This window comes from Rhinatrema bivittatum, chromosome 3 (genome assembly GCF_901001135.1).
Source record: "Rhinatrema bivittatum chromosome 3, aRhiBiv1.1, whole genome shotgun sequence".
Taxonomy (NCBI): domain Eukaryota; kingdom Metazoa; phylum Chordata; class Amphibia; order Gymnophiona; family Rhinatrematidae; genus Rhinatrema; species Rhinatrema bivittatum.
Genome location: NC_042617.1, coordinates 502,460,185 through 502,488,100, shown reverse-complemented (window position 1 = coordinate 502,488,100; position 27,916 = coordinate 502,460,185). Strand labels below are relative to the sequence as shown.

Here is a 27,916-nt window from a genome sequence, read left to right as displayed (position 1 = left end):
TAAAAAGCTGGTAGCCTCTGGGTCTGGTGACTCACAAGGCACTTCAGGGATTCATTTAGTATATAATAGTAAAATTAATTGTTCAGGGGCCTCTCCAGAGACATACATACCTGTGCTTGTGACCAGAGAAGTTGAATTTTTAGTTTATCCACAATATAGACTGATTTCTTGCTAACTTGTTCTATTTTCTGCTTTATTCCCTCCCTAGCTACCTTTCTCCCCACCCACCCTAGAGGTTACTCTTCTAATATATTCTTGCTGGAGTACTTAATTGGCAACAAGATAATTTGCTAATTTTTTATCAGCTTAAAGGAGTTCTCTATCAAATGAACAAGACGACTATTATTAAATGTAACTGTAGAGCCTTTGCCTTGAAACAAACCATCTGGAAGCTTAGAGCTTGTGTCATTTGTTTACAACTCTTCTCAATGAAAATGGAGTTAACTCACCTTAAACCTGAATCAGCTAAATAAAAAAGGAATTAGCAACCTCCAAGGAAGTCTCACCCACTCTACAGCATTCAGGAAGCTCTCCCCCCCCCCCCCCCAGAAGATTCAGAAACCCAGAAACATAAGGTTCACAACTGGCTCAGGTAGGATAAGACCTGTGACCCAAAGCCACCCATTGTTCACAATAGTGCAGCCCAGATGTCCTCCTCCACTTGCATAGAGCATCAAGAAATCCAAGAATAAATTGATTACAGTGGGTTCTGGTAGGATAAAACCTGTGATGGAGAGACACCCACTCTCTCAAGTGACACAAGTACAAAATGCCTTCTCTGTATTGGAAAATGAAGAAGCTCTAGCAATGGAGACTGATGTGAGATCAGAAAGGAAAAAAGAAACCCAGTACACATAGAAATTCCATAACACAACCAAAAACCATAAGAAAAAACTCATTGTCCTGGGAAACTTAGTGATCAGACGTATTAATTTGGGAGCTCTTTTCAAGGAGAACACTATAATTAAAAGCCTGGATCCTCAGCTAGTAGAAATGCTAATCAGATAGTCAATGCAATCAATGAAGTAGTAAGGACTCTGAAGTTCACCTTATCATCCATTTTGGAATCAAATAACCTTGCTAGAAACAACATCCAAGCTGACAGAGATTTCCAGACTCTGGGGAAGCAGATTAGGCACATGGTGAAGACTATTGCCTTTTCAGAAGTGTTACCTGTTCATGGAAAAGGGAAGGAGAGGCTAAGCCATATAAATAATTTCAATACATGGCTCAAACCTTGGTGTAAGGAAGAATATTTTGGATTATATTGGGCACTGGGGCCATGTATAGAACAGTAAGAGGCTCTATGTTACAGATGGCTTATATCTGTCTGTGACAGGAAAAAGGATCCTATGTGAAAAATTCAAATCATATAGCATAAGGCATTTAAAATAGAGGATGGGGGTGGCAAAAGGATATTGAAATGTCACCCCCAACATCTCCAAGAAGTGGGTGAAGAAATTAACAAAAATCAACTGAATAGGGCAGAAAAGATGTCCAAGGAGAGAAGCTGGAAAGCTATGAGCACAAATTCCCAAATTCTAGGCAATAAAATCCCAGACCTGCAGGCTCTAATGCTGGAAACAGATATTTTGACATCATTACTATTACAGAGATATGGTTCACTGAGTCTCATAATTGGGATATGGCCATCTCTAGAAAACTTGGTTAGGAAGGACAGAGAGTACAGAAAAGGTGCAGGAGTAGCTCTTTATGTCAGAAACAATATACAAGCAACTGAAATGCAAGGGACATGGGGTAGGGAAGAAGCATTATGAGCTATACTAAGAAAAGAAGATGATGCTTCCATTTATATCGCTGTGGTCTACAGGCCTCCGACTTAACCAGAAGAACTGGACAGAGGTCTGGTCAAAGACATCTAAAAGGTGGGAAAGAAGAGAGAAGTGTTGCTAGTTGGAGATTTTAATTTGCTGGATGTGGACTGGAGTATCCCTTCTGCAGAATCTACAAGAAGAAGAGAGATAGTGGATGCCTTTCAAGGAGCTCTGTTCAAACAAATGGTAATGGAAGCTATGAGGGATGGTATGATACTTGAGCTAGTGCTCACAAATGGGGATAATGTCTCAAATGTCCGAGTAAGTGCCCACCTGAACACCAGTGATCATCAGACAGTATGGTTTGATATTACAAACAGGAAACAGAGAAGACGCACAAAGACCCGAGTTTTGAATTTTACAAAAACAGACTTTCTCAAAATAGGAATGTTCCTAGAGGAAGAACTGGAAGACTGGGAGAAAATGGGTGAGGTGAACCAACAGTGGGCCAAATTGAAAGGAGCTATTACAAAGGCAACAAATCTATATGCTAGAAAAGTAAACAAAAGGAAAAGGAAAAAGAAACCGATCTGGTTCTCTAAGGATGTGGCTGAAAAAATAAAGGCAAAAAGAACAGCATTAAAAAAGTATGAAGGATCCCAAAAAGAGGAACACAGGGAAGAATACCTGCTGAAATTGAGGGAGATAAAAAAAGAAATCATGAAAGCAAAAGGTTAAGTGGAAGAAAAAATTGCTAAAGAGGTAAAGAGAGGTGATAAAACATTTTTCAGATAAATCAGAGAAAGAAGAAAGTGGTATAGTGAAATTGAAAGAAGACAAGGAACATTGTGTGGAGAGAGACTAAGATATGGCAGAAATATTAAACAAATACTTCAGTTCGGTATTCACTAAAGAAGACCCTGGAGAAGGACTGTTGCTGGTAGAAAGATCATAGATTGGGATGGGGTAGACGAAACTCTGTTTATAGAACAGAATATATTTATTTATATTTATTTATTTTATTTATTTTAGATTTTTATATACCGGCATTCAAGACATCAGTCACATCATGCTGGTTCACATAAAACAGGGGTGCAAAGTAAACATAACTATAACAATGGTGCTGAAAAGGCAGTTACATATAACAAGGTGATAAGAACTTGGCTTAGAAGGAAGAGAAAGGACAGGTTATTAATTCACACAAGTAAAACGATAGAAGATAAGGTCAACCATAGTGTAGATGGAGATTAGGGGTGGCTTGGAAGTATTAGATCAATTGGCGTCTGGGAAGGCTTGTATGAATATCCAGGTCTTTAGTCTTTTTTTGAAGGTTGAGATGCATGGTTGTATTCTGAGATTTGAGGGGATGGAGTTCCATAACGGTGGGATGGCTGTAGAGAAAGCTCGGTCTCTTAGTGTGCTGTGTCTGGTAGATTTGGGCGGTGGTACCTGTAGCGATCCCTTGTATGCATCTCTTGTCGGTCTTGATGAATTGTGTAGTTGGAGAGGGATCTGTAGGTCAATGGGAGCCAGTTGGTGGATGTTTTTGTATGTGGTAAGAATGGCCTTGTATATTATTCTAAAGTGTATAGGTAGCCAATGGAGGCTCTTTAGAATGGGGGTTATGTGGTCCCTTCTCCTGGTATTTGTCAGAATTCGTGCAGCTGCATTTTGCACCATCTGAAGCGGTTTGGTGTATGAAGCGGGAAGGCCAAGTAGGATGGTGTTACAATAGTCTAAGTTTGAAAAAATGATTGCTTGCAGAATGGTTCTGAAATCTTGGGCATGGAAAAGAGGTCTAATTCTTTTCAGCACTTGTAGTTGATAGAAACAGTCTTTGGTGGTTTTGTTAATAGTGGCTTTGAAATTCAGGCGATTATCAACTAGGACTCCTAGGTCTCTCACTTGTGTGATTGTTTGCGTGGCTTGCTGTGCAGAGGTAATGGTGTTGTTCTCTGAGGCGATGAGCAGTAGTTCAGTTTTGCCGGAGTTTAATACCAAGTTTAGGCTGGTGAGGAGGAGTTTAATTTTTTGAAGGCATGTATCCCAGTAAGCCAGCGTTTTTGCGAAGGAATCCTTAATGGGTATCAGGACCTGGATATCGTCCGCATAAAGGAAGTGTTTGAGGTTGAGGTCGGTGAGTAGTTGGCATAACGGTATAAGGTAAATGTTAAATAAAGTAGGAGACAGGGAGGACCCTTGTGGGACTCCTACTGACGACGGGTGTAGAGAGGATTCTTTGTTCTGGATCTTGACCTTGTATCCTCTGTTGCTGAGAAAGGATATGAACCAAGATAGTGCTGTGCCTGAGATACCTATGGAGGCTAACTGGTTAATGAGTAGGGAATGATTGACGGTGTCAAAGGCTGAAGAAAGGTCCAGTAGGATCAGTAAGAAGGCTTGACCTTTATCGAGGCCCAGGATGAGGTAATCTGTTAAGGAGATGAGGAGGGACTCCGTGCTTAGTGTTTTGCGGAATCCGTATTGTGATGGGGATAGGAGGTTATTTTCTTCAATGTAGTTTGAGAGTCGGGTGTTCACCAATTTCTCCATAATCTTGGCTATGAAAGGGAGGTTGGCGATCGGTCTGTAGTTGTTTGGGTCATTAGGATCTAGATTAGGTTTCTTGAGTAGTGGTTTGAGAGAGGCCAATTTTAGGTCATCTGGGTAAGATCCTTGTGTTATTGAGCAATTTATGATGTCTGACAGGGATTTGGCGATGGAGTCAGGGATTGATAGGAGCAATTTCGAGGGGATGTGATCCGAAGGGTGAGAAGATGGCTTCATTTTCCGTAGTATACCTTGGATCTCAATGGAAGAAGTGAGTTCCAGTTCTTCTAAGCGGGTATTTTTGAAGGCGGTCTGAGGTGGTGTTGAAGTAGATGTGATGTTATGGGGCAGCTGAGTTAGTAGTTTGCTTATTTTGTTGTTGAAAAATAGCGCTATATGGGAAGAGCTAGGCAAAACTGAAAGTGGACAAGGCCATGGGGCCAGATGATTTACATCCCAGGGTACTGAGGGAGTTCAAAGATGTGCTAGCGAGTCCACTGAATGACCTGTTCAATAGATCCATGGAAATGGGTGGATGCAGTGGGATTGGAGAAGAGCGGTGGTGGCCCTGCTTCACAAGAGTGGAAGCAGAAAGGAGTCTGGAAACTACAGGCTGATTATTCTCACATCAGTGATGGGAAAATTAATGGAGACAATGCTGAAGGAAAGGATAATGAACTGTCTAAAATTTGGTGGGTTCCTGGACCTGAGGCAGCATGGATTCATCGGGGGAATGTCCCAACAGACAAATCTGGATTGATGAAGAGCTCTCAATGTGATCTTGGATTTCAGCAAAGCTTTTAATATGATCCAGCGTAGAAGGCTTGAGAATAAAATGAGCAGTTTGGGAATAAGTGTCAAGATGGTGGCATGGATTACAAACTGGTTGATTGATAGGAGATGGCATGTAATGGTAAATGGAACCTACTCTGAAGAGCCATGTTAAGCTGAGTGCCACAGGGATCAGTGTTGAGAGTGGTTCTATTCAATATCTTTGTAAGCAACATTGTGGAAGGGATATAAGGTAAAGTATGTCTATTTGCGGATGACACAAAGATCTGCAATTGAATGGACATGCCTGAAGGAATAAAGAGAATGAATAGTGATTTAAGAAAGCTTGAAGAGTGGTTGAAGATTTGGCAGCTGGGATTCAGTGCCAAGAAGTGGAGAGTCATGCATCTGGGATACAGTAGTCTAAAAGAGCTGTATGTGATGGGGAGTGAAAGACTGATGTGCATGGACCAAGAGAGGGAACCCCAGATATTATCTTGTGGTGATAATGTCTGGGGATCTGAAGATGGCAGAGCAATCTGACAAGGAGGTGATAATGCCTTTGTTCAGGTCCTTGGTGAGGCCTCACCTGGAGTATTGTGTTCAGTTCTTGAGCTCATCTCTTAAAAAGGATAGAGAGAGGATGGAGGCAGTCCAGAGAATGGCGATGAAAATGGTGTGGGGCCTGTATCGGAAGACCTATGAAGAGAGATTGAAGGATCTGAATATGTATACCCTGGAAGAGATTAGGTGCAGGGATATGATACCTTCAGAGTTTCAATGATGTATGGATGTCAAACCTTTTCTGTTGGAAAGAAAACAATAGAACTAGGGGTCACAAAATGAAACTCCTTGGGGGAATGACATAGAACCAACATCAAGAAATATTTCTTCACAGAGAGGGTGGTGGAGGCCTGAAATGCCCTTCCGGAGGAGATGGTGAAGAAGAAAACAGTCAAAGAATTCAAAGGGCATAGGATATACATTATGGATCTCTAAAGGCTTAAAGACGGAAATGAGATAAGCATGCAGAGGGTAACGCTGATACGGCATAAGGCATGGAAATTACTACCCTTAACCAATAGGCTTTCTTGCTTTTAATGCAACTGCAATATTGCTCTTCGCTTAAATGGCAGGGAGAAGGATTCAGAGCCCCGATTTCCATGGTCTGGGATATTAATAAGCAGACATAAGGGAAACTGATATGCAGACACAAGGGAAAAAGCACAGGACTGCTTCTACGAACAAGTCCTAAAGGAAACAAAGAAAGCATGCATGGGGGTAACTTGCTGGTGTGGCGGTTATTACCTTTAATCAAAAAGCCTTGTTACTTTTGATGAAACTCCAACATTGCTCTCTGCTTAGGGGAATTGGATTCAGACAGCAACCAACGAGGGCCCTGTCTTTTACGGTCTGGGGGACTGGGAAGCATGGGGATAACCTACACAGAGCAGCAGTTACTACCCTTATCAGAAGGCATCGGATTACTACCATTAACCAATAAGTTTTGATGCTTTCCATGCAACTGCAATATCACTTTCTGCTTTGAAGGAGGGGGGTTGGGTGGAGGGAAAGAGGAATTTGGATTCACAGACAACCAACATGAGCTATGACTTTTTTACAGTCTGTGGTATTGATGCACAGACAAAAACACAGGACTGCTTCTAAGGCCAAATCCATAAGCAAAGCATGTCAAGCAAAACTGACTGATACATGGGAGCAACTTCCACAGAGTGGCAGGTACTACCATGGGAAGCTCGCTGTGCAGACTGGATGGACCATTGGTCCTTTTCTGCCATCATTGTTGTGTTTGGGGCATTGTGGACCCTTGGTCACTGTGGAGATGACTCCTCCCATGGGGAGGAGCCCCGTGGGGAACCATAGCGATAGGCTGAACGCAGAAAGCAGACACTGGAGATGGAAAGCTTTATTGTACTGCTGTAGATAGATGGTATGATGCAGAGAGGTAAGGCACTAATCCGCAAGATGCCAATATGTTCAACAGTCTCAGATGATGTATTCTCACCCAGATGTCCTAGACAGCCAGCAACCCGCAGTGCGGGCGAACGCCAAGCCTGGTGGGTGGAGTTGGAGTACCAGATCGTAGAGGGACTCACGGGAGCGTAGTGCGCTGTCCTTTTGGTAGTGAAGATGGTGGGACCGAAGGTCCGAGGTGCAGGATAGCAGACCGGCAGGCCCTCGAGGAGCGGTTGTCTTGGTTAGAGAATAACCCCAAAGGGAAGTTGGAAACGAGAGACCCCGAGGAGCGGGTGTCTAGAGCTTCGTAAGGAGAGAGATCCCCGGAGGGTAGTGAGGCGTCTAAGTGAGCAGCTTAGAGCGGTCAGAGAAGCTTGAACCGAAGTCCTTGCTAACTCAAGGTGGTAGCGTTTGTGGAGGCTTTAAATACCCGAAGGTATTGACGTCATGTGGTGGGGCCGCCAACAAGGTTCCTGCCATGACGTGTATATGAACGTAGGCAACGTGCACGCGCGTGCGCCCTAGGAGGCCACAGGAAGAAGCATGGCAGTCTGGAACACCCATGCTGAGTTGGAGACGCAGACGGCTTCAGCACTCGGCACCGGAGGCAGCCATCTTGCCCAAAGAGGAGGAAAAGGGAAGAAAAGAGGTAAGGCAGAGCGGTCGCAGCTGTCTGCGACTGACGGACGCAACAGTACCCCCCTTTAACAGGCCCCTCCAAGACCTCTTCCAGGTGGTCTGGGTTTCCGCGGGTGTGCCAGGTGGAATTGACATACCAGGTCTTTGTCAGTGACATTGGACAGCGGTTCCCATGAGTTCTCTTCTGGTCCATAGTTCTCCCAGGAGATGAGATACTCCCATGTCTTGCCTCTCTTATGGACATCCAGGATGTCATCCACGGCATATTCAATGTCATCCTCAGTGTCCAGACTGGTGGGTTCTGGTGTCTTTTTGGATAACTCGGAGATCATCAGTGGTTTTAACAGAGAGACATGGAATGCATTGTGAATCTTCATTGATGGAGGTAGTTTCAAACTGTACGTCAGATTCCCTAATTGCCGAAGGATAGCAAAGGGTCCAACATAGCGAGGAGCAAAACGTGCTGAAGGAAGTTTTAGATGAAGGTACTTGGTACTTAACCAGACTTTATCTCCAGGCTGAAATTGTGGTGCCTTTCGATGATGGGCATCGTAAGTTCTTTTTGCCTTCTGTCTTGCTTTGAGTAGTAACTCCTTTGTTTGCTTCCACAGTTGAGATAGCTCTGCTGCAGTGATCTGTGCAGCAGGAGAAGCCACTGATAACGGAATTGGCAGAGGAGGCAGTGGCTGTCATCCATTGATGAGCTGAAAGGGAGAAGATCCTGTAGATGTAGCAGAATGTGAGTTGATGGCAAATTCTGCCCAAGGCAATAGTTCAGCCCAATCATTCTGTCGGGAATTAACATAGGAACATAGAAATCATTTTAGTGTCCTATTCATTCTCTCAGACTGACCATTAGACTGAGGATGGTAAGCGGAGGTTAAATCCAAGGTGATGTCAAATTTTTGACATAAGGCTCTCCAAAACTTCGCAGTAAATTGAACTCCTCTGTCGGATAGGATATGCTTGGGCATCCCATGAAGACGGAAGATGTGTTTTGTTTTTTTTTAAACTGTTTTTTATTTTCTTGCAACCATAAATTGAAAACAGTAAAATTCCACATCTTGTATTTGATGAAGAGTTTAGCTAATTCTGTAGCAGAGGATAATCCTGGTAACGCTACAAAATGTGCCATTTTGGAGAAGTGGTCAACTGTGACCCAAATGGTATTGTTTCCATTGGACGGTGGCAGGTCTACCACGAAGTCAGTAGCTATATGGGTCCAGGGTTCATCCGGCAATGGTAGAGGTTATAACAAACCCCAAGGACATCTGGCTGGAGGTTTCTGCTTGGCATAGACAGCACAAGAACCCACATAAGCTTGTACATCCTTTTTCATGGTTGGTCACCAATAGTACCGCTATAACATAGCTAAGGTACGACTCTGTCCCAGATGGCCTGCCAGATGGGAATCGTGTGCCTACCTCAACAGTGTTTTCCTTAGATTTCTGGCCACCACCGTCTTCCTGGCGGGTACCATATGAGTAGCTGCAAGAACCACTGTACTGGGGTCAATGATGTGACGGGGTTCATCTGCCACATCCTGAGGGACCATCTTGCTTGACGGTGGTTGAGTCGTTGAGCATGTCTGAGGTACTCAAAATTCTTGTGATCAGTGTACACTACTATTTGATGTTGTGCGCCTTCTAGCCAAGGCTCCATTCGTCGAAGGCCAGCTTGGTTACGAGTAGTTCTTTGTCCCCGATTCCATAGTTTCTTTCAGCAGGCAAGAACTGTCTTGAAAAGAAAGAGCAAGGATGGTGCATATTAGATTCGCTATACTGGCTTAAAACCGCTCCCATTCCAACGTCTGATGAGTCAACCTCAACAATGAATGGACGATGTGGGTCAGCATGGCGGAGGCACGGCTTCTTTTGAATAGCTTCTTTGAGCAGCAGAAAGGCTGATATGGCTTCTGGAGACCAATTGGCAGGATTGGCTCCCTTCTTGGTCATAGCAGTTAGAGGGACCTTCAATGAAGAGTAGTTTTTGATGAAGGATCGATAGTAATTGGTAAAGCCCAAAAAGCGGCGCAGAGCCTTCAAACCCGTAGGTTGGGGCCAGTCCCGGATACTTTCTAATTTCTTGGGGTCCATCTGAAACCCATTCTTAGAAACAATGTACCCCAGGAAGGGTACAGACTCTTTGTGGAATTTGCACTTTTCAAGCTTTGCGTATAGGTGGTACTCACGCAGACGTCTTAAAACTTTCTTGACATCCTCCTGATGAGTTTGCAGATCTTGGCAGAAGATTAATATATCGAGATATACCACAACGCATTGATAAAGTAAGTCCCTTAGGATGTCGTTCATCATATTTTGAAAGACTGCAGGTGGGTTACTTAATCCAAAGGGCATGATGAGATATTCGAAGTGTCCGTCACGGGTGTTAAAAGCAGTCTTCCCTTCGTCTCCTTCACGAATACACACCAAATTGTAAGCTCCTTTAAGGTCCAATTTGGAGAATATCTTGGCTCCCTGGAGCCTGTCGAACAGTTCAGATATTAAGGGCAGTGGATACTTTTCCTTGATGGTGATCTCATTTAATCCCCTATAATCGATGCAGGGGTGTAAGGTGCCATCTTTCTTTCCAACAAAAAAGAAGCCTGCAACAGCAGGAGATTTGGAGGGTCTGATGAATCCCTTCTCTAGGTTCTCTTGTATGTAGTTGGACATGGCTTTAGACTCAGTTACTGACAGAGGGTAGACTCTTCCTTTGGGAGGCTCTGAATTAGACTTCAGATTTATGGTGCAGTGAAATACTCTGTGTGGTGGAAGTACATCTGCTGCTTGTTTTGGAAAAACATCCTGGAAGGAAGCATATTGAGGAAGTAAGCAAGGTAACAATGGTGTAGTGGGCATGCAGATGAGCGGTGAAACCTCCACAAGGCACCGGCCGTGACAGTCAGGCCCCCACCAGGACAGTTCCAATGTGGCCCAATTAAATTGAGGCATATGATCTTGAAGCCAAGGCAGGCCCAGTACCACCGGATGCATGGCCTTTTCCAATACTAAAAATGGGATGGATTCAGAGTGTAAAGCTCCAGTGCACAGGCCAATGGCCTGGGTGATTAAAGAAACTTCTCCAGGAAGTGGTTCTCCATGGATAGATGATAATAGCAAAGGCTTAGCTATTTGTGTGGTAGGAATCCGTAGATGTTCAACTAAGAGCTTCAGAATAAAGTTACCTCCAGCACATGAATCAATGAGAGAAAGAGTCTTAAATTCAAGACCTCCGCAGAGCAGAGATATTAGTAGTGATAATGGAGGAGTAGGAGATGTAAGGCCCAGGAGAAGTCCTCCTGCAGATCCTAGGCCCGTCAGTTTCCCAGACAGATGGGACAAGTTTGGATGGCGTGGCATAACTCCATGTGCGAAAACGTCTTTCCTTGGAAGTTAAGTGGCTTCGGCCTAATTGCATAGGCTCTTCCTCTTCTAAGGAAGTTGACGATAGACTGGAAGCAGTAGGCACAGGTTTAGGATAGGTAGCCCCCACTATGGACTTTTGTGGACTCTTAGCCTCCTGAGTTCGGTCTCAGATATGGCGGTCGATTCTCCTGGCCAATTCCATCAAGGACTCAAGGGTATCAGGCAAATCATGAGCCACCAATTTGTCCTTTAAGCAAGAGTTGAGGCCACCATGAATATGGCATGAAGACATCTAATGTCCCAATGTAGTTCGGATTCTAATGTTTAAAACCCCAGGAAGGGTACAGACTCTTTGTGGAATTCGCACTTTTCAAGCTTTGCGTATAGATGGTACTCACGCAGATGTCTTAAAACTTTCTTGACATCCTCCTGATGAGTTTGCAGATCTTGGGAGAAGATTAATATATCATCGAGTTATTTTATTTATTTATTTATTTAAAATTTTTATATACCGGCATTCATGATACAATCACATCATGCCGGTTTACATATAACAGGGGTGTACAGTTATACCACTACGCATTGATAGCAAAGTTTGAATGGCTTGTTACCTTGCTGGAGATTGAGCAAAGCAGATCCAGCGACAGTCTGGTGATCCGGGTCATCAAACACAGACTTAAAAAGTTTGAGAAATCCTGATAGGTTATTCAGGTTAAGATCTTCACATTCCCATAACGGTGAAGCCCACGCCAAACCTCGTCCCTCTAGAAATGATAGGAAAAAGGTAACCTTGGAGGCTTCAGTGGGAAAGAGGGTCGGCTGTAATGAAAAAATGCATGCTGCATTGATTAATAAACCCTCTACACATCTTGGCTTCACTGTAAAGTGGGTAGGCGTAGATAAGGGTACAGTGGTCTTGAGGGTCACCACTGGAGACAGCACTTCTTTCACAGGAGTTGCTGAAGAATTCAGTTGAGCATGTAACTGATTGAAGGCAGTAGCTAGGCTCTCCAAAGACTTTTGTTGTTCCTTGATCTGCTGGGCTAGGCCAGGAATGGCCTGCAAGGCCGCGAGCTGCACCGAGTCTATAGAGTTAGCAATTTGTTGTGTTTGGGGCATTGTGGACCTTTGGTCACTGTGGAAATGACTCCTCCCTCGGGGAGGGGCCCCGTGGGGAACCACAGCAATAGGCTGAATGCAGAGAGCAGACACTGGAAATGGAAAGCTTTATTGTACTGCTGTAGATAGATGGTATGATGGAGAGAGGTAAGGCACTAATCCGCAAGGTGCCAATACATTCAACAGTCTCAGATGATGTATTCTCACCCAGATGTCCTAGACAGACAGCAACCTGCAGTGCGGGCAAACGCCAAGCCTGGTGGGTGGAGTTGGAGTACCGGATCATAGAGGGACTCATGGAAGCATAGTGCGCTGTCTTTTTGGTAGTGAAGATGGTGAGACCGAAGGTCCGAGGTGCAGGATAGTAGACCAGCAGGCCCTCGAGGCGCAAGTACCAGGTAGTTCAATCCTGCAAGTAGAAATGAGAGAAAGACCCCCGAGGAGCGGTTTTCTTGATTAGAGAATAACCTCGAAGGGAAGTTGGAAGCGAGAGACTCCTGAGGAGCGGGTGTCTAGAGCTTCGTAAGCAGCGAGATCCCCAGAGGTTAGCGAGGCATCTAAGTGAGCAGCTTAGAGCGGTCAGAGAAGCTTGAACCGAAGTCCTTGCTAACTCAAGGTGGTAGCTTTTGTGGAGGCTTTAAATACCCAAAAGTATTTTGGGTATTTAAAGCCTCCACAAGGTTCCCGCCATGATGTGTATATGTATGTAGCAATGTGCGCGTGCGCGCCCTAGGAGGCCACAGGAAGAACCATGGCGGTCTGGAACTCCCATGTTGAGTTGGAGACGCCGAGGGCTTTGGCTCTCGGCACCAGAGGCAGCCATCTTGCCCAAAGAGGAGGAAAAGGGAAGAAAAAAGGTAAGGCAGTGCGGTCGCAGCCGACTGTGACCGATGGACGCAACATTATTTCTATGTTTCTATGTTTCTATAAATCTATGCTCACCCATTTACGCATGAAAATAGTGTACTTTGGATAGTTTTGAAAATTTGGCTGTATATGTAGAGATGTCAAAACTCATTGACTGTCCTTTAAATGTCATTCCTGATTTGGTAATGGTTAATTAATATACTATTTAAAAGCAACTTTCCAAATAAAGCCAATTTTCTTAACCCATTCTTGTTCATTCAGTATTAAACATTACTTTTTGTTGAATTCACGTATAAAACAATGCTTAATTTTAAATTATATTATCCCTTCATCTATTTCTTTCAGCCCTTAAATGCACCAGTGTTCTCAGACTAATTAATTCATACATGACAAATGGATTTTTACATCTTGTTAAGACAAGTATGACTGGTCTACTTTCTCAGTGTATTCCTATTAATACTAACCCCGCCAGTTTGAGAAGTCACACTTTTGCAAGAACATTGAGAAAATGGGATGAGAGATGAGAAGTAGCTCAGAAGAGCACTGCCAAAATGCTATAGGACCCACTACACAAACCCTATAGATAGCCCCAATTAATATGCATGATAAGCTATTTGAGTTTGACCACATTTTCAGTAATTTTTATTTTCTCTTTCACTTAATATAATATAGGGTTTTAAGCGTGAGAATGATGTAACGGAGAGATTCTACTGTGTGAGCAAATATATATACAATATACACATGTATCTTGTTAATGTGCTGCAGCTGTTTATAGTAACTTATTTCTCTGATTTCTAGCATGCATCTGAATGAGACATTTTACTTTTATTTCAAATTTGGATTATTTTGTTAATGACTGTAATTTCACGTATTTCTGTACCTCCCTCTGAGTAGTTTTTAGAGGAGTGAGAGAAATTCTATAAATAAATACACACAGGCCTGCACACCCCCCCCCCCACACCCCCCCTCACACACAGCTTGAGACAGACACACGCTTGCTTGCGCACACACACACACACGCAGCTTGAGACAGACCCACACCTGCACACACACACACCCATACACAATTTGAGACAGATAAATATCATTGACAGTTTCATGATAGCCTGTGTTCTCACACTGTATGTCCTGGAATTTTGTATGCGCTTTGCATTGTTCAGATCTCGCTTATTGATGTAGTCTCGGGTAGTTTTGTATGAGTAGACCACTTCAACTTTATTTTGTTATGCTTTAAACATATACTGTCATCTATTTCTTTCAGAAGAGAAATTTGTTATTGCCCTATATGATTATGCACCCGTAAATAATGATAATTTGCCGCTATGCAAAGGAGAAAAGCTCAAAATTCTAACTGAGTAAGTACTTCTTGTATACTGGTCTCTCACTGTAAGAGATGTCTTTATACACTCATGTGCTGTGCATAAAAGGTCAATGATAATCTTATCGCCTCTGAATAAAATTCTGATTCTAGGCTTGTTAACCAATTACTTAAGGCTATTTTTATGATCAAGAGCTGTGAGACATCCATTTTTAAGTCTGTGAACCTTGAAAGAGAGTAAGCAAAGGTTTATGTAACAGTGTAACTTTACCCTCCATTGCCTCAGGTACAAACTTAGGGCTGGATTCACTAATGCTACAAGCCATAGTGAATTCGGCGGTAAAGAGGGGGGGGCCGAAACGGGGGGTGCGGTCCTGTGATAGCCAGCAACAATTGCACCTCCGTGGTGCAATCGCTGCCGGCGTCGCGCCAACTAACTACACCATAAAAGGTGTAGTTAGTTGGCGCGAAACTGACAGCGATAAAGGTGCTTACCTTTCGCTGTCAGCGCCGTGTTCGCAGCATCAGCCCCGGTGCCGCCCCGACTCCTCTTCTTCCGGGGCTGACGCCGCCCCGACTCCGCCCCATCTTGGTTTCGCATGCGAAACGTCCCTTATCGCGTGCGATCCTCTTGGAAAATAACCCCCTTAGATTGTAAGCCCTCTGCGGATAGGGAAATACCTACAGTACCTGAATGTAATCCACTTTGAAGTGCTGAAAAAAGTGCAAAAAGTGGAATATAAATCTAAATAAAAATAAATAAAAACAGTGTAGATGCTGAAGACTCATATCACTAGGAAACTGCAGAAAACTTTCTTAAGTACTACAGGAAAAATGTAAATTATTCTGAAATGTATTTACTTAGGAATAAAATATCATTCTATCTTTCTCATCATAGCTGGGAGACCCTTAGTTTCCCTAATTTTCTGTTCATGTTTGTGGAAGACAAGAGCCTAATCAAATGCACATGGTATGAAGCCTCAAAAAATATGAAAAGATTACAGTAACTGCAGTAAAAAAAATGTAATCAAAAAATAATTCAAGGGATCCAGAAAATTGCAAAATTTACAACATTATTGCACCCATGCTTTTCAAGGGCTCAGTTTATTATACATATATTTATTTATTTAGAAAAGTTATAGCTTGCATTATCAAAATTATGAAGCAAGTAAAACTAGTACATTTATAAATAAAACAATGAAAACAGACAAAAAAAATTAAAGTATATAGAATCCTGCTCCCCTTTTGGGTCTGATTTTCAAAGTTATTTACATGCATAAATCCCAGTTTTATGTGCGTAAATGGTGATTATTAGTAGATGCTCAGTGCAAGTAAGAGTATACGCATTAACTAGTTTTGCAGTTTTCCTGGGGCAGAGTTGGAACTTATATGCATGCGTTTTGATTTTAAAAGGCATGCATGTAAATTCACCCGCATAAGTTACACCATCCAAAGAGTTAAGCTGGGCTCATACTCGGGCATTTAGGAGAGAATTTGCAAAGCAAGTTATGGGCCTGATTTTAAAAAGCATTTACTCGAGTAAAAACCAGGTTTACTGGAGTAAATTCACTTTACTTGAGTAAGTGGGTTTTTGAAAATTGCTACAATATATGCCATTGACTTGTCTATAGGATTTACTCACATAAGTGCACTTTACTTGAGTAAATGGCTTTTGAAAATTGCTACAATAGTAGCTACATTTACGCATGTAACTCCTTTTGAAAATTACCCCCTATGGGGTAGATTTTCAGACGAGCGCGAATAGCCTACTTTTGTTTGCGCTCCAGGCGCAAACAAAAGTACGCTGGATTTTAGTAGATACACGCGTAGTCGTGCGTATCGGCTAAAATCCTGGATCGGCGCGCGCAAGGCTATCGATTTCGTATAGCCTGCGCGCGCCGAGCCGCGCAGCCTACCCCCGTTCCCTCCTAGGCCGCTCCGAAATCGGAGCGGCCTAGAAAGGAACTTTCCTTTGCCCTCCCCTCACCTTCCCCTCCCTTCCCCTACCTAACCCACCCGCCCGGCCCTGTCTAAACCCCCATCCTACCTTTGTCGGGGGATTTACGCCTCCCAGAGGGAGGCGTAAATCCCCGCGCGCGAGCGGGACTCCTGCGCGCCGGGCCGCGACCTGGGGGCGGGTACGGAGGGCGCGGCCACGCCCCCGGGCCATAGCCACGCCCCCGTACCCGCCCCAAAACGCTGCCGACACGCCCCCGAAACGCCGCGACGACCGGGCCCGCCCCCGACACGCCCCCGACACGCCCCCCTCCGAGAACCCCGGGACTTACGCGAGTCCCGGGGCTCTGCGCGCGCCGGGAGACCTATGTAAAATAGGCTTCCCGGCGCGCAGGGCCCTGCTCGCGTAAATCCGCCCGGTTTTGGGCGGATTTACGCGAGCAGGGCTCTGAAAATCCGCCCCAAAAAGTACATGCAGATTTACTTTTCTGTACACATTTATAAAATTACCCTTTCTAAGTATTCATAGGATACAGTTCAACCTTTTAAATGCATAGCTACTGACAAGAAAGAAATCAGCACAGACCTCTAGTCTGAAGTGTGCCTTGCTATACAAATATAAAATTAATGGCTGTTATAGGAACTGCTCTACTACCAAGGGCACAGTTTCTGTGCAGGCTTTTGGGGCTAAGCTGTGTATTTTCAGGAGATTTTGCTGGAGACTTGTTGTTGTTGATGCATTAGAGATTCAGATTCACTAGGCCTGATCTTGAAACACAGAATGTGATGGCAGATAAAAACCATAGGTCCCACTAGGTCTGCCTAAATTACTTCCTATTCCTAATACATTGCCATAGACCTTAGTTGATACCTCTCTTCACAACTGAGGATCATCTGTGTTTTCCCCCTCTTTTCTTGAATTGAGTACTGAAAATGCTGGGCTCCTTCTTATTGAAGACTTAGAAACTTAGAACATACAGGAGATTTTGAGTGCATGCAAGTTAGTCAAAAGAGGATAACAGGAGCTTCTGTAATTGATTCTGCTCTTCTTCTCCCACAGACCTCTCACATCCAACCCCGCAAATAACCACATAAATATCATTTTTGGAATATAAACATATAGACCACAGCTATTGTGATGCAGTAATGACACCCGAACCAATTAGTAGCCACTCTATTAGCCTCTCCTACACTGCTATTCATCATATTACTAGCTAAGCAGCCTAAAGTCAATCAGTCAATCCCAACAGCCTTCAGAGGACCACATCCGTACCCCAAGCCCCCCACCATATCACTAGCTGGGCTGCCATCACAATCTCATTCCATTGCAGTACTTATCTCACCCTTAAAATCTCCCCTGCCAGTGGGACAAAGTGGTCAAACAGAAGCATTAACCAATCTATGCATAACCTTAGTTACCTCAGGTACCCCAACGCAAAAATTCAATTGCTGCAATAGCATTCACATAACAATCCCTTTACTTATTAAACACTTCCAACAAGGGATGAGAGATTGGGTGCTGCAATGGCCAAGGGAGAGAAAAGTAGGGAGATCAAACATCATCAGTTCCTTTTCTCTCCTCACCCCTCTCAATCCATATAATTCCCTGAGGCAGCCAGTCAATGGCAGACCAGCACCTTCCCAACCTCCACACATTTCCCCCTGCAAAACCTTCCCCTTCCCACTTAACTGCAAGAGGAAGGGGCTGGAGTGATTTTCGCCTAACATCTTGTCACCCTCGGTAACTGGGACTCTGCCTAGCTGCTTCACTATTTTCCAGTTTCTAGAGATATGAGAACTTCAAGAATCTGGATAATTTCTGAAGGTTTATTGAAAATGTTTAAGAAATCCAATGGACTTTAAAAACATGCTTCCAATTTTCAAAAATGCAAAGCAGATTTTATTAGATTTGCAAAACTGCTTTGAATTTTTTGAATGATCAACAGTTAATTTTTGGAATCTGCTCCAAAAATGTCTCCAAGTCTGCTGATTTGTTCTAGCAGATCTGGGTAAAATCTGAAAATCCCTCAAACTTGGAAAAGCACCTAACTGAAGTACAATTTATCAGGTTCTCTGCTTGCACATCAGGAGCTGTTTCAACCCCATCAGTTGCATGAAAAAATGTAGGATCTAAACAAAGGCAGGAAATTTTCTGCAGCCTTTTAAATATTGAAGTAGCTGTGACAGTCAAGAGCGGAATTGTGTCATGTTTGTCAGGAGTGAAGCATAATACAAATATTTTGCACCCTGATGCTCAATCTAAAAATGTAATTAAATTAGAGGGATATAATAAATTGTGCTAGTGAACAGAATTTAAGAAATCCTTAAAAACCTACTTATTTCATAAAGCATTTAACATTCCCCCTTCAAACGATCACAAAGTTCCCCTCACCCTATCCTTCCGAGTCTACTACCTACCTCATATACCATTTACCTACCCATACTCCCCTGCTCTCCCCAATACCACCTAATGATTAATGCGAGTTGTGGCACTTTTCTAATGCACTTATAAGAGAATTCTGTTTTTCTTGTTTGTTAGACTTGCTGAATTTTTGTCTATTTTATTATTTTTTTAAGCAGATAATGAATGTTTTAAACTGTAAACCGTTTTGATTACATTTTTATTTGTGAAAGCGGTATACAAACACTTTTAAATAAATAAACAGAACAGCTGAAAATTACATAAGCCCTCACAGCATCAGTCCATCAGTTGTCCTTATGTTATTCTTTTTAATTGTCATTTTTAGAAAAGAAGATTGGTGGCTGGCCAAGTCCCTTTCCACTGGGAGGGAAGGATATATCCCCTCTAATTTCGTTGCACAAGTTGATACCTTGGAGGTGGAAAGGTGGGTGTTCACGGCAAGCTTTAGATACTCTAAAACAACCAAAATTCAAACACAATTTGAGATGAAAATGTTTAGCCAGTGAGACATGGTGGTCACAGCATTTTTGGGGGGGTATCAGCATGCCTTGGTTATTGTATGGTTTTTAGCCCCAGTATAACAGATACAAGACTCAGAGACATTTTAGAAATTTAGGAAAAATGTTTATTATAGTAAATAAATGATTGGCCAATCACAATAAAAGTGTCTGGGAAGGAGAATACAGTGACAGTAAGAAACACTAGACACCTTAAAATCCTCCTTCCCTACCTATATCACAATCTTACAAGGCTTACATACAGTTTTTCCTGATTTCCTTTGCCAAGTACTGATCATTTCTAAATGTGTCACTCTGGTCTGGCTTCCTTTCCCTAGACCCCTGTACCCCAACATCTGTTCTCCTTCTTCCTTTTGGGGCGAAATTTCCATTCTATTTTCATCTCCCCACAATACTTTGAGAGAAGACATCGATCATTTCTTATCAGTCTTTGCATTTTGCTTTGTAATTGGTTTTTCTCACAGACCACACACATGTCTCCTATGTGGGCCATCCCCATGTCCTTCATTTCCCTATGCATTCCACCTAGAAAGTGCCAATATTCAATTACAACATATACCCCTATAATATTTATTTCGGATTTTTATATACCGACATTCTCAATACAATATCACAATTATAAAATGATTTATATTTAAAATGTTTGAATTTGGCCTGTACCATTCTACTGAGGCATCGGTACAAGGTGTAGGCTTCTGGAACCAGTCACAGAGCAGGGATTCTTCCTTGCATTTTATAATTCATTAACCTTCACACAAAAGTAATAATCAATGACAATCATTTGGGAGCATTCCAACACTTTACCCACCCTTCACATCATGTAAATAGTTAAAGGTTTGGTCTACTCACTGTTATTTTTATACTGGGGAAAAGTAGAAATAGAAATATGCAGTCATTAAATCAAATCATTTGTTTAACTTGTAACATTTTGTAGGCTTTTTCATATTTCCTGCCAGTAATGTAAATTAATAGATACATTGTTATCTGTCTCTTATTCTGTAAGAAAGTTAATCTGTACAATTTGCACAAATAGAACTACTTCGTTTCATTTTGCACGCTATGCACTCAGACTTAATGGACTAACTTGCTAACATATTGCTTAGGGTTTCTATGGGCATTCATTAGTACAGAAAGCATTGCACAGTATACGTGTCTCTGAATATGCTTCACTCAGTACAGTGAATAACCTTGAAAAGTCACAGACTTCCAACCATATGAAAGCTATCAGTAGGTCCTACTGCTGGTCAAAAGATAGCAAGGCTTAGGGCCAGATGTACTAAAAGATTTTTCCCATTTTGGGTCTCTGGGAAGATGTTTAGTAATTAGACTATGATGTCTTGAAGGAAGGGACCTTATATGATAACTGGTAGTAAAGGTCTGTCAAAGGACAGGGGCCTAGTGTGGGAAGTGTGGGAAGAACACACTCCAGATGTGTGGTAGTAGAGTCACAAGCCTAGCCCCTCTTTCCCTTATCCCCCATTCCAAAGTCCCTTTGATCTCCTCACTCTCCCTGGTTCCCCCACAAACCCCACATTCACCCTAGTTTACTCTTTGCTCTACAAATCCCTCATTCTCTGCCCCATATCCCCATACTCTCGCTCATTTACTGCCTTTCTCCACCATCACCTTTCTCTTCCTTGTTCACTTCCCTTCTGTATCTCCTCAGTGTCTGGTGTTCACATCCCCCCACCTGATTCTTCACCATCCCAGGTTTACTCTCCTTCTCCCATTCCCCTTATTCTCCCTTGTTAATGCCCCCTCCCCCATTCACTTCCTCCCAGAATCCCCTCATTCACCCACACTCTCCCTCTCCCCAACTCACGCTCATTGATTCAACTCCTCCATGATCCCCTCGCTCACCCTCCTTTACTCCCACTTCCACTCACTCACCATCCCCATGATCCCATCTCTCTCTAACTCACTCTCATTGTCTCCCATCTCTCACCCTCTTTCTCTCTCTCCCCACTACTCAACCTTATTTACTCCCTCCCCTATACTCACTCATTCACTTCCTTCCACCCTGGATCCCATCACACTCTGTCCTCCATGGCTGGAAAAAGATAGAGGACTGCGGCTTTGCAGAACCTCGGGCTGCATATTCCTCCTCCGCTGCCGGGCCCCAAGTCATGCTTTGAACTGCATGGTTGAAAGTGTGACATTCGGGCACCAGCAGTGGAGGAGGAGGACACGGCCCAAAGATCTTCAAGGCCATGGACCTCCATCTTCTTCCAGCCATGGAGGATGAGTGAGGGCATCAGGTTGGCCGTGGCAAGTAGGCAAGCAAGCGAGCAGGTGCTTGAAGCAATGCCCCATCTCATTGCCACCAAAGATGCCTCTCTTCTGGGGGCAAGAGAGCCAAAAGAAGAGGAATGTGCCATGACGTGTCCCACTGCCGCCAATGTTTCTCATCCAGGGTGGGCTCAAGTTCCATACAGGGAGAGAGGAGCAGAGCTGGAGACAACAGGGAGGAAGGGGTGGAGCTTAATTAGCATACCAGCGATGCAGGCATGGCACAATTTTACTCTTTATTATAGTAGATGATTTGTCTTATAAGCACTATAAGCAACAGTATATATACTATTAAGCAATTCAAGCAAAACATATCATTTCATTCATTACATTTTGTAGAGTTGCAGCTAAAATAAAATTTGTCTTTATCATTCTGGTGTCTTGATAATCCAGAGATACTATTACAAGGTTATTTGGAACTAATATTCAAAGAAAAGCTAATACTATTCCATTATTGAAAATATAGATGTCCTTAGCTGAAAGCATAAGCAATAGTAAAGGGTATAGCTCAGGGCTTCCCCAACCTGTCCTGGGGATCCCCACAGCTAGTTGGCTTTTCAGGATACCCATAGTGAATATGCATGAGATAAATCAGCATATCATGGAGACTCATAATATGCAAATTGATCTCATGCATATTCATTGTTGATATCCTGAAAACCCAACTGGCTGTGGGGTCCCCAGAACAGGTTTGGGAAGTCCTACTATAGATACATGGAAATTATAACCCATAAGAACCATTACAATATTAACTGTGTATTTTGTTTTCCAGTTGGTTTTTCAAAACCTTCTCCCGAAAAGATGCGGAACGGCATTTAATGGCCCCTGGCAACAAGCCGGGCACGTTTCTTGTCAGGAAGAGTGAAACAAGCACAGGTGGGACACATCTCACATTTCTTTAGAAGCCTTGCTTTATTGCTGCTCTGAATGTTTGTGCACAGATAATTCTGTGGCTTGTATCAGGTCATCTGGCTGCTTTTCATTTTCTGAGCTTTCCCAATAGGGAGTATTATACCCACTCCTCTGCTTGTGTGGTTTTTTGTTTATTGGTTTCTTAGCACTTTTAGGATGACGTCAAGTTTTTATTACTTTACTGTTTTAGCAATGTAATCCCCTCTCTGCGGAGGGTCCACACTTCCCAGTCCTGCAGATTGCTGAACCTCTAACACAGGATGGGGGGAGCACAGGATCTATGAGTTAGGGATAGGAACAAACCTGAAGGATCACTAGGAGATCTACTAGTCCCTAAAAATAAAACAGTCCACTCCAAAAGTTGTGTTCCAAACAGAAAAAAAAGAGTTTACTGAAAATAATAGTCAGGTTCCAGCAATTACAAGAAAAGTTGAAAAACCCAAGCCAAATAATGCAAAATCAGAAACAGTTCTTTCAATCCTTCCCAAGTAACTTGTACAGAAATTCAGCTTAAGGCTTCTGAACTCACTGACACACTACACTTTCTCCCACAAGCCATTTCCTTCTTTGCCCAGAGAAAAGGTATAGACTTCTTCTGGAAATTCCTTGGTGTACTCACAGACTGGCTGGCTAGCAATTAGAAGCTCCTGGTTAACCTTTGCGGCTTGCAGAAGAGATCTCTTTCTCTTCTACAAATCCAAACTGGAACCCAAATTAGGCCATGGCTCCTTGCTGCCCTCCCTGGCTCCTAGCACAACACAAACTCCATACATGTCTTCTAAACTCCTAGAGATCTCTATCCAGCGCCTCTTGGAAGCACTTTTTATTCTTCCCTTTGCCCATCCTCTTTCAGGGAAGAACCCTTCTGTCACTCATAATTCAACATGAATTCTCTCTGAATCTCCAATTACTAAATGATTCCTGTTTTAATGAATAGAGAAGCTGGAATTCTAACTGTAAGGGCTAGGTATACTTACAGAAATAGCTAGCATTTCTGTGTTGATGACAAATACAGTATATTATGCATAAATCAATGGAAACAGTCAACCAGAGGGTGAGATGAATAGACAAGTCAATTAGTTTTGTATTCGTTTTTAGCAAAATGCAAAATGCAAAAAATAAAAATAAGCCTCTGGTGAGACCAGGCCATGGCATCAGGCCTTGTACTGAGGTCTAGGATCAGACTGAACCTGGCACTGAGGCTTGCTCACAGCCCTGAGACCTAGGCCTGGTCCCTGTGCTGAGGTCTAGGCCCTATCTTGGCTCAGCACCTAGGCCAGGTGCTGCGGTCTGGCCCTGAGGCCTGGATCCAAGCACCAGGGCCTTATCTGAGACCTGGTCCCAGTGACAAGCTTTGATCCTGAGACCTAGCCCTGATGCCAGGGCCCAGCTCTGGGGCCTAGTTCTGACACTAAGGCCAAGGCCTGGCACGGAGACCTAGGTGCAGCACCCAAGCTCAGTCCTGAGACTTGGTCCAGTCTCCAAGATCTAGGCCTGATCTCAATGCTGAGGCTAGACCCAGTGTCGGGATCATGTTCAGCAGTATATCAAAATGGCAACATCTGCTCTGAAGGAAGGCGCCATACTGATGTCACTCTGGTGCCATCTTCCAAGTAGACAGCATCATTTTTGAAGCACTGAGTTACAAAGAAAACATTAGGAGGCCTAGGCCTCGGTGCTAAGGCCTGGGCCATGCCTGAAGTCTGGAGCCGAGGCCTGGCCCTGAGGCTGGGGTAGTGCACAGGGCCAGGACCTAGCATCAGGATCTCTTCTCACACAGAGTGTTGCAACCTCCTCTTATGCTGGTTGACCAGGTATACAGTCCTTCCTGACCACCCTGAGCAGGGGATACAGCCTGCCAGGAGTGGAACAGGTCAAAAACATAGAAACAGGAAAAACTGTAAAAAGCTTCTTAAATATCCCTCTTCCTTCCAGCCCTATTACAGGAACTGGCAAGGCATGGGCCTCTCTTCTCCTGTGTCAGACTAGTGGGTGCAACTCAGAGAGCACACATGATACACATCCTTCCCTTCTGAAAGCAAATTACATCTGCCCTAATCTTACCTGAACTAGCACCCCCCAGCCCCGCTTGTGCGTTAAAGGACTTCCAATGCCAGACAAACTCCGTGGGAAATGCTGTCATGAATGGTTTGTCCCTCCGCAGCTGACATCCAAGGGCTGGGACTAGGGACATCTAGTGGAGACCCCAAAGGGTCTCCACTAGATAACAGATAACAAAAAAACCTAACTGGCTATGTTTGAATAAAACCAGTTAGGTTTTTTTAATTATCCAGCTTTATGTGGCTGGTTAAATAGCTATTTAATTGAGTATCTTCAAAAGATATCTGGCTGAGTAGTACTGTAAAAATAAAAAAAAAAATAATAATAATAATAAAAGGGTCTTCGGCCGAATCTCTCCTTTCCCCATTTTAAAAGATGGCCTTGTCAAGTCGTGCAACCCTTCCTAAATTCATATATAATGTTGTGGTCCAAAGGTTGCCCCCGCCGCCCAAGTCCCATTCCTGGTTTTGCATTAATTTTTCCAATCTACCTCCCTCCTGCCAGAATCCTCCCACCCCCCTGCAGTTCCATCTTGCTCTTCCAGCTGTCTGACACAGGGCAGGAAGGGTGAATTTTGACCTTGAACCGGTGGGGGTGTATTTTGTTATCAGGGGTGCGAGATAGGAGGGCCTGCGAGGGGGGGGGGGGGGGAAGGTTTGGACCTGGCAGGTGGAACTCCAGGTGGGTTGAAGGGCTCTGGTGTGTGTGTGTGGGGGGGGGGGGGGGGCAAATATAATGCAAAACCAGGAAGGGGAAATGGTGGTGGTGCGGGGAGGGCCCTGACCTTCAGATGCAAAACATTGTAGATGAATTAGCAGGCTTTTGGGGGTGGGGATTGCACACTCCAACAAGACTATCTATTAAAACAGTTTGGGGAAGGGAGAGAATCGGCCACAGAACCTTTTATTAATTTTCTTTTTTAAAACATTTTTACAGCACTACTGAGCCAGATATTTTCTGAAATATCTGGTTAAGTAGCTGGTTATTCAGCCACTCAAGGCTGGATAACTTTAGAGCTGTTCTGAAGCAGGCCCAAAGTTATCCAGCTAATTTAGCCAGATAGCATTGAAAATCAGCACGATAACTTTATTCCTTCCTGAAACACCCCCGGTATTAGCCAGATAATGACTGTAGGGACTCAGCGGGTAGAATTCCGCTGCTAGAGCTTCCCCAGGCCAGTTCCCTCTGCAGGATCCTAAGACCAGTGGGACTGGAATATGGGCTAAAAGAACAGCTGAGTCTGGAATCGCTCTGGTTCTCCCCTCCACTACAGTTCCTTATAGACAGCAGTTCCCTGCTTACCAGTTTGTCCCTAGCCCAAGTACTTAAGTGTCTGGCAGTTCAGTGCTGGCTGCCCTGCCCCCAGCCCATTTACTTTTCCCTTTTCCATAGCAGGGGGAGGAATTCCACCTCCCCCTTTGTAGGAAACCCACAAGCTGAACTACTTACTTTTCAATGCCAAGGATTTCAGCTTTTTTTACTCCTCCCACTGCAATCCAATTGGGGACTTCTCTGCTGTTAGATGCCAGCAGCCCTCCTCCATTTGGTTTTCCCACCAGCTTTGTATATCTGATAGCTCCTTCTTAATTTTATTTATTTTATTATTTTTATATACCAACATTCGATCTCAATTGAGATATCACACCAGTTTACATTCAGGTACTGTAGGTATATCTCTATCCCCGGAGGGCTTACAATCTAAGTTTTTGTACCTGAGGCAATGAAGGGTAAAGTGACTTGCCCAAGGTCACAAGCAGCAACAGTAGGACTTGAACCTTGGTCTCCTGGTTCATAGTCCACTGCTCTAACCACTAGGCTATTCCTCCTCTCCAAGGCCCTTAATCAGGTCACCACCTGGTTCCTGGTTTTGTACAATCGCCTGTTCCCTCAGCCCTGTGGAGGTGTAGTTATCCCCTCCCCCACCCCAAGTTCTGCCTACATCAGCTTCCTCTTCCCCTTCACTCCCCTTTAACCTGAATAATGGAATGTACCTGCTATTACATGACTTATCCAGCTAAAATCTAGCCAGATAAGTGGCTGAATTTTCAAATCCTTGCCATTTAGCTGGCTAACTTGTAAATGGCTGTTGTTAATATTGACTGTCATGCTGGACAGCGGTTTTGAGAAAGCATTTTGCAATTATGTTTCCTTAACTTTCTCTGCAGCAACTTTGAAACCTTGCACCTCTGACCACGTTTATGAAGATTTGTCTGTTAACCACATTGGTGAAGATCGTTTCTGATCTTTTGCTCTATCCCTCCCGATGCAGCCAATGCGAAATATGGCCATGTTGGGGGACCAACAGTTCCACTACAATTAATTGCCATATTGTTTTCAAATGCAAGATACGTCTGCCTGATAACTATACTGAGGGAATACATATGTCTTCTACTCTATTATTTATTTATTTGTTTGTTTTTATATACCGGTGTTCGATTTACATATCACATCAGTTTACATATAATTTGAAGGTGCAGGAAGGAAGACATTTAACATTTACCTACTACCCCTATGCCACCTCCTAGCAGGACTAGGTGTAACACATTACTTATACGCGGACAACATTCAGCTAATTTTACCCGTAGAGGAAACAATAGAAAAAACATTAAACCTAGCAAAGATGTACCTAGATATAATTAAACAACTGCTAAACCAAATGGAACTAGTGATCAACATCGAAAAAACAGAATTTATACCCCTTGAATGAAAAAATATTGAGCTGATTCAAAACCCCATCAGACTTAAAAATAATCAGATAGTGGATCTAACCGATAAAGCTCGAAACCTAGGAGTAATAATTGACACAGAACTCAGCCTTAAGCATCACATATCACTGAAAGTTAGAGAAGGCTACGCCAAACTCATGGTCCTCAGGAGGCTAAAACCCTTGCTAACCCAAGCACACTTTCTAACAGTGTTACGGGCATTTATTTTTGCTAGCACAGATTACTGCAACACATTATTTCTAGGATTACCATACTCAACAATAAGACCGCTACAAATCTTACAAAACTCTGCTGCCAGAGTACTTACAGGCAAAAGCAAAAGAGAACACATCACCCAAACACTTGCCGAATTACACTGGCTGCCGATAGAGCAAAGAATTCAATATAATAAAACACTGCACAATTCACAAACTAATCAACGAAGAAAATGCTGATTGGTTAAACACGGTGCTACGCTTACATGTCCCTCAAAGAAATCTTAGGTCAGCCAATAGAGCCCTTCTAACCATCCCCTCAGTCAAAACAGCGAGTCTGACCCAAGTTAGAGAGAGAGCGCTATCCTTAGCCGGACCAACACTGTGGAATACAATGCCACACGAAACAAGATTACAAAGTGATTTAAAAGTATTCAGAAAAAGTTTAAAAACA

The 27,916-nt window shown here is 43.4% G+C and overlaps 1 protein-coding gene across 2 annotated transcripts in view; it reads left to right on the top strand.

Annotated features, from left to right (window-relative positions):
* BLK (BLK proto-oncogene, Src family tyrosine kinase) overlaps positions 1 to 27,916 on the top strand; it is a 210,407-nt gene that overhangs the window by 58,863 nt on the left and 123,628 nt on the right. For both annotated transcript variants that reach the window (XM_029596142.1, XM_029596141.1), the window contains exons 4-6: positions 14,328 to 14,421; positions 19,088 to 19,186; positions 22,342 to 22,445. In XM_029596142.1, coding sequence (XP_029452002.1) covers positions 14,328 to 14,421; positions 19,088 to 19,186; positions 22,342 to 22,445 — 297 coding nt within the window. The remainder of the gene's footprint in view (positions 1 to 14,327; positions 14,422 to 19,087; positions 19,187 to 22,341; positions 22,446 to 27,916) is intronic.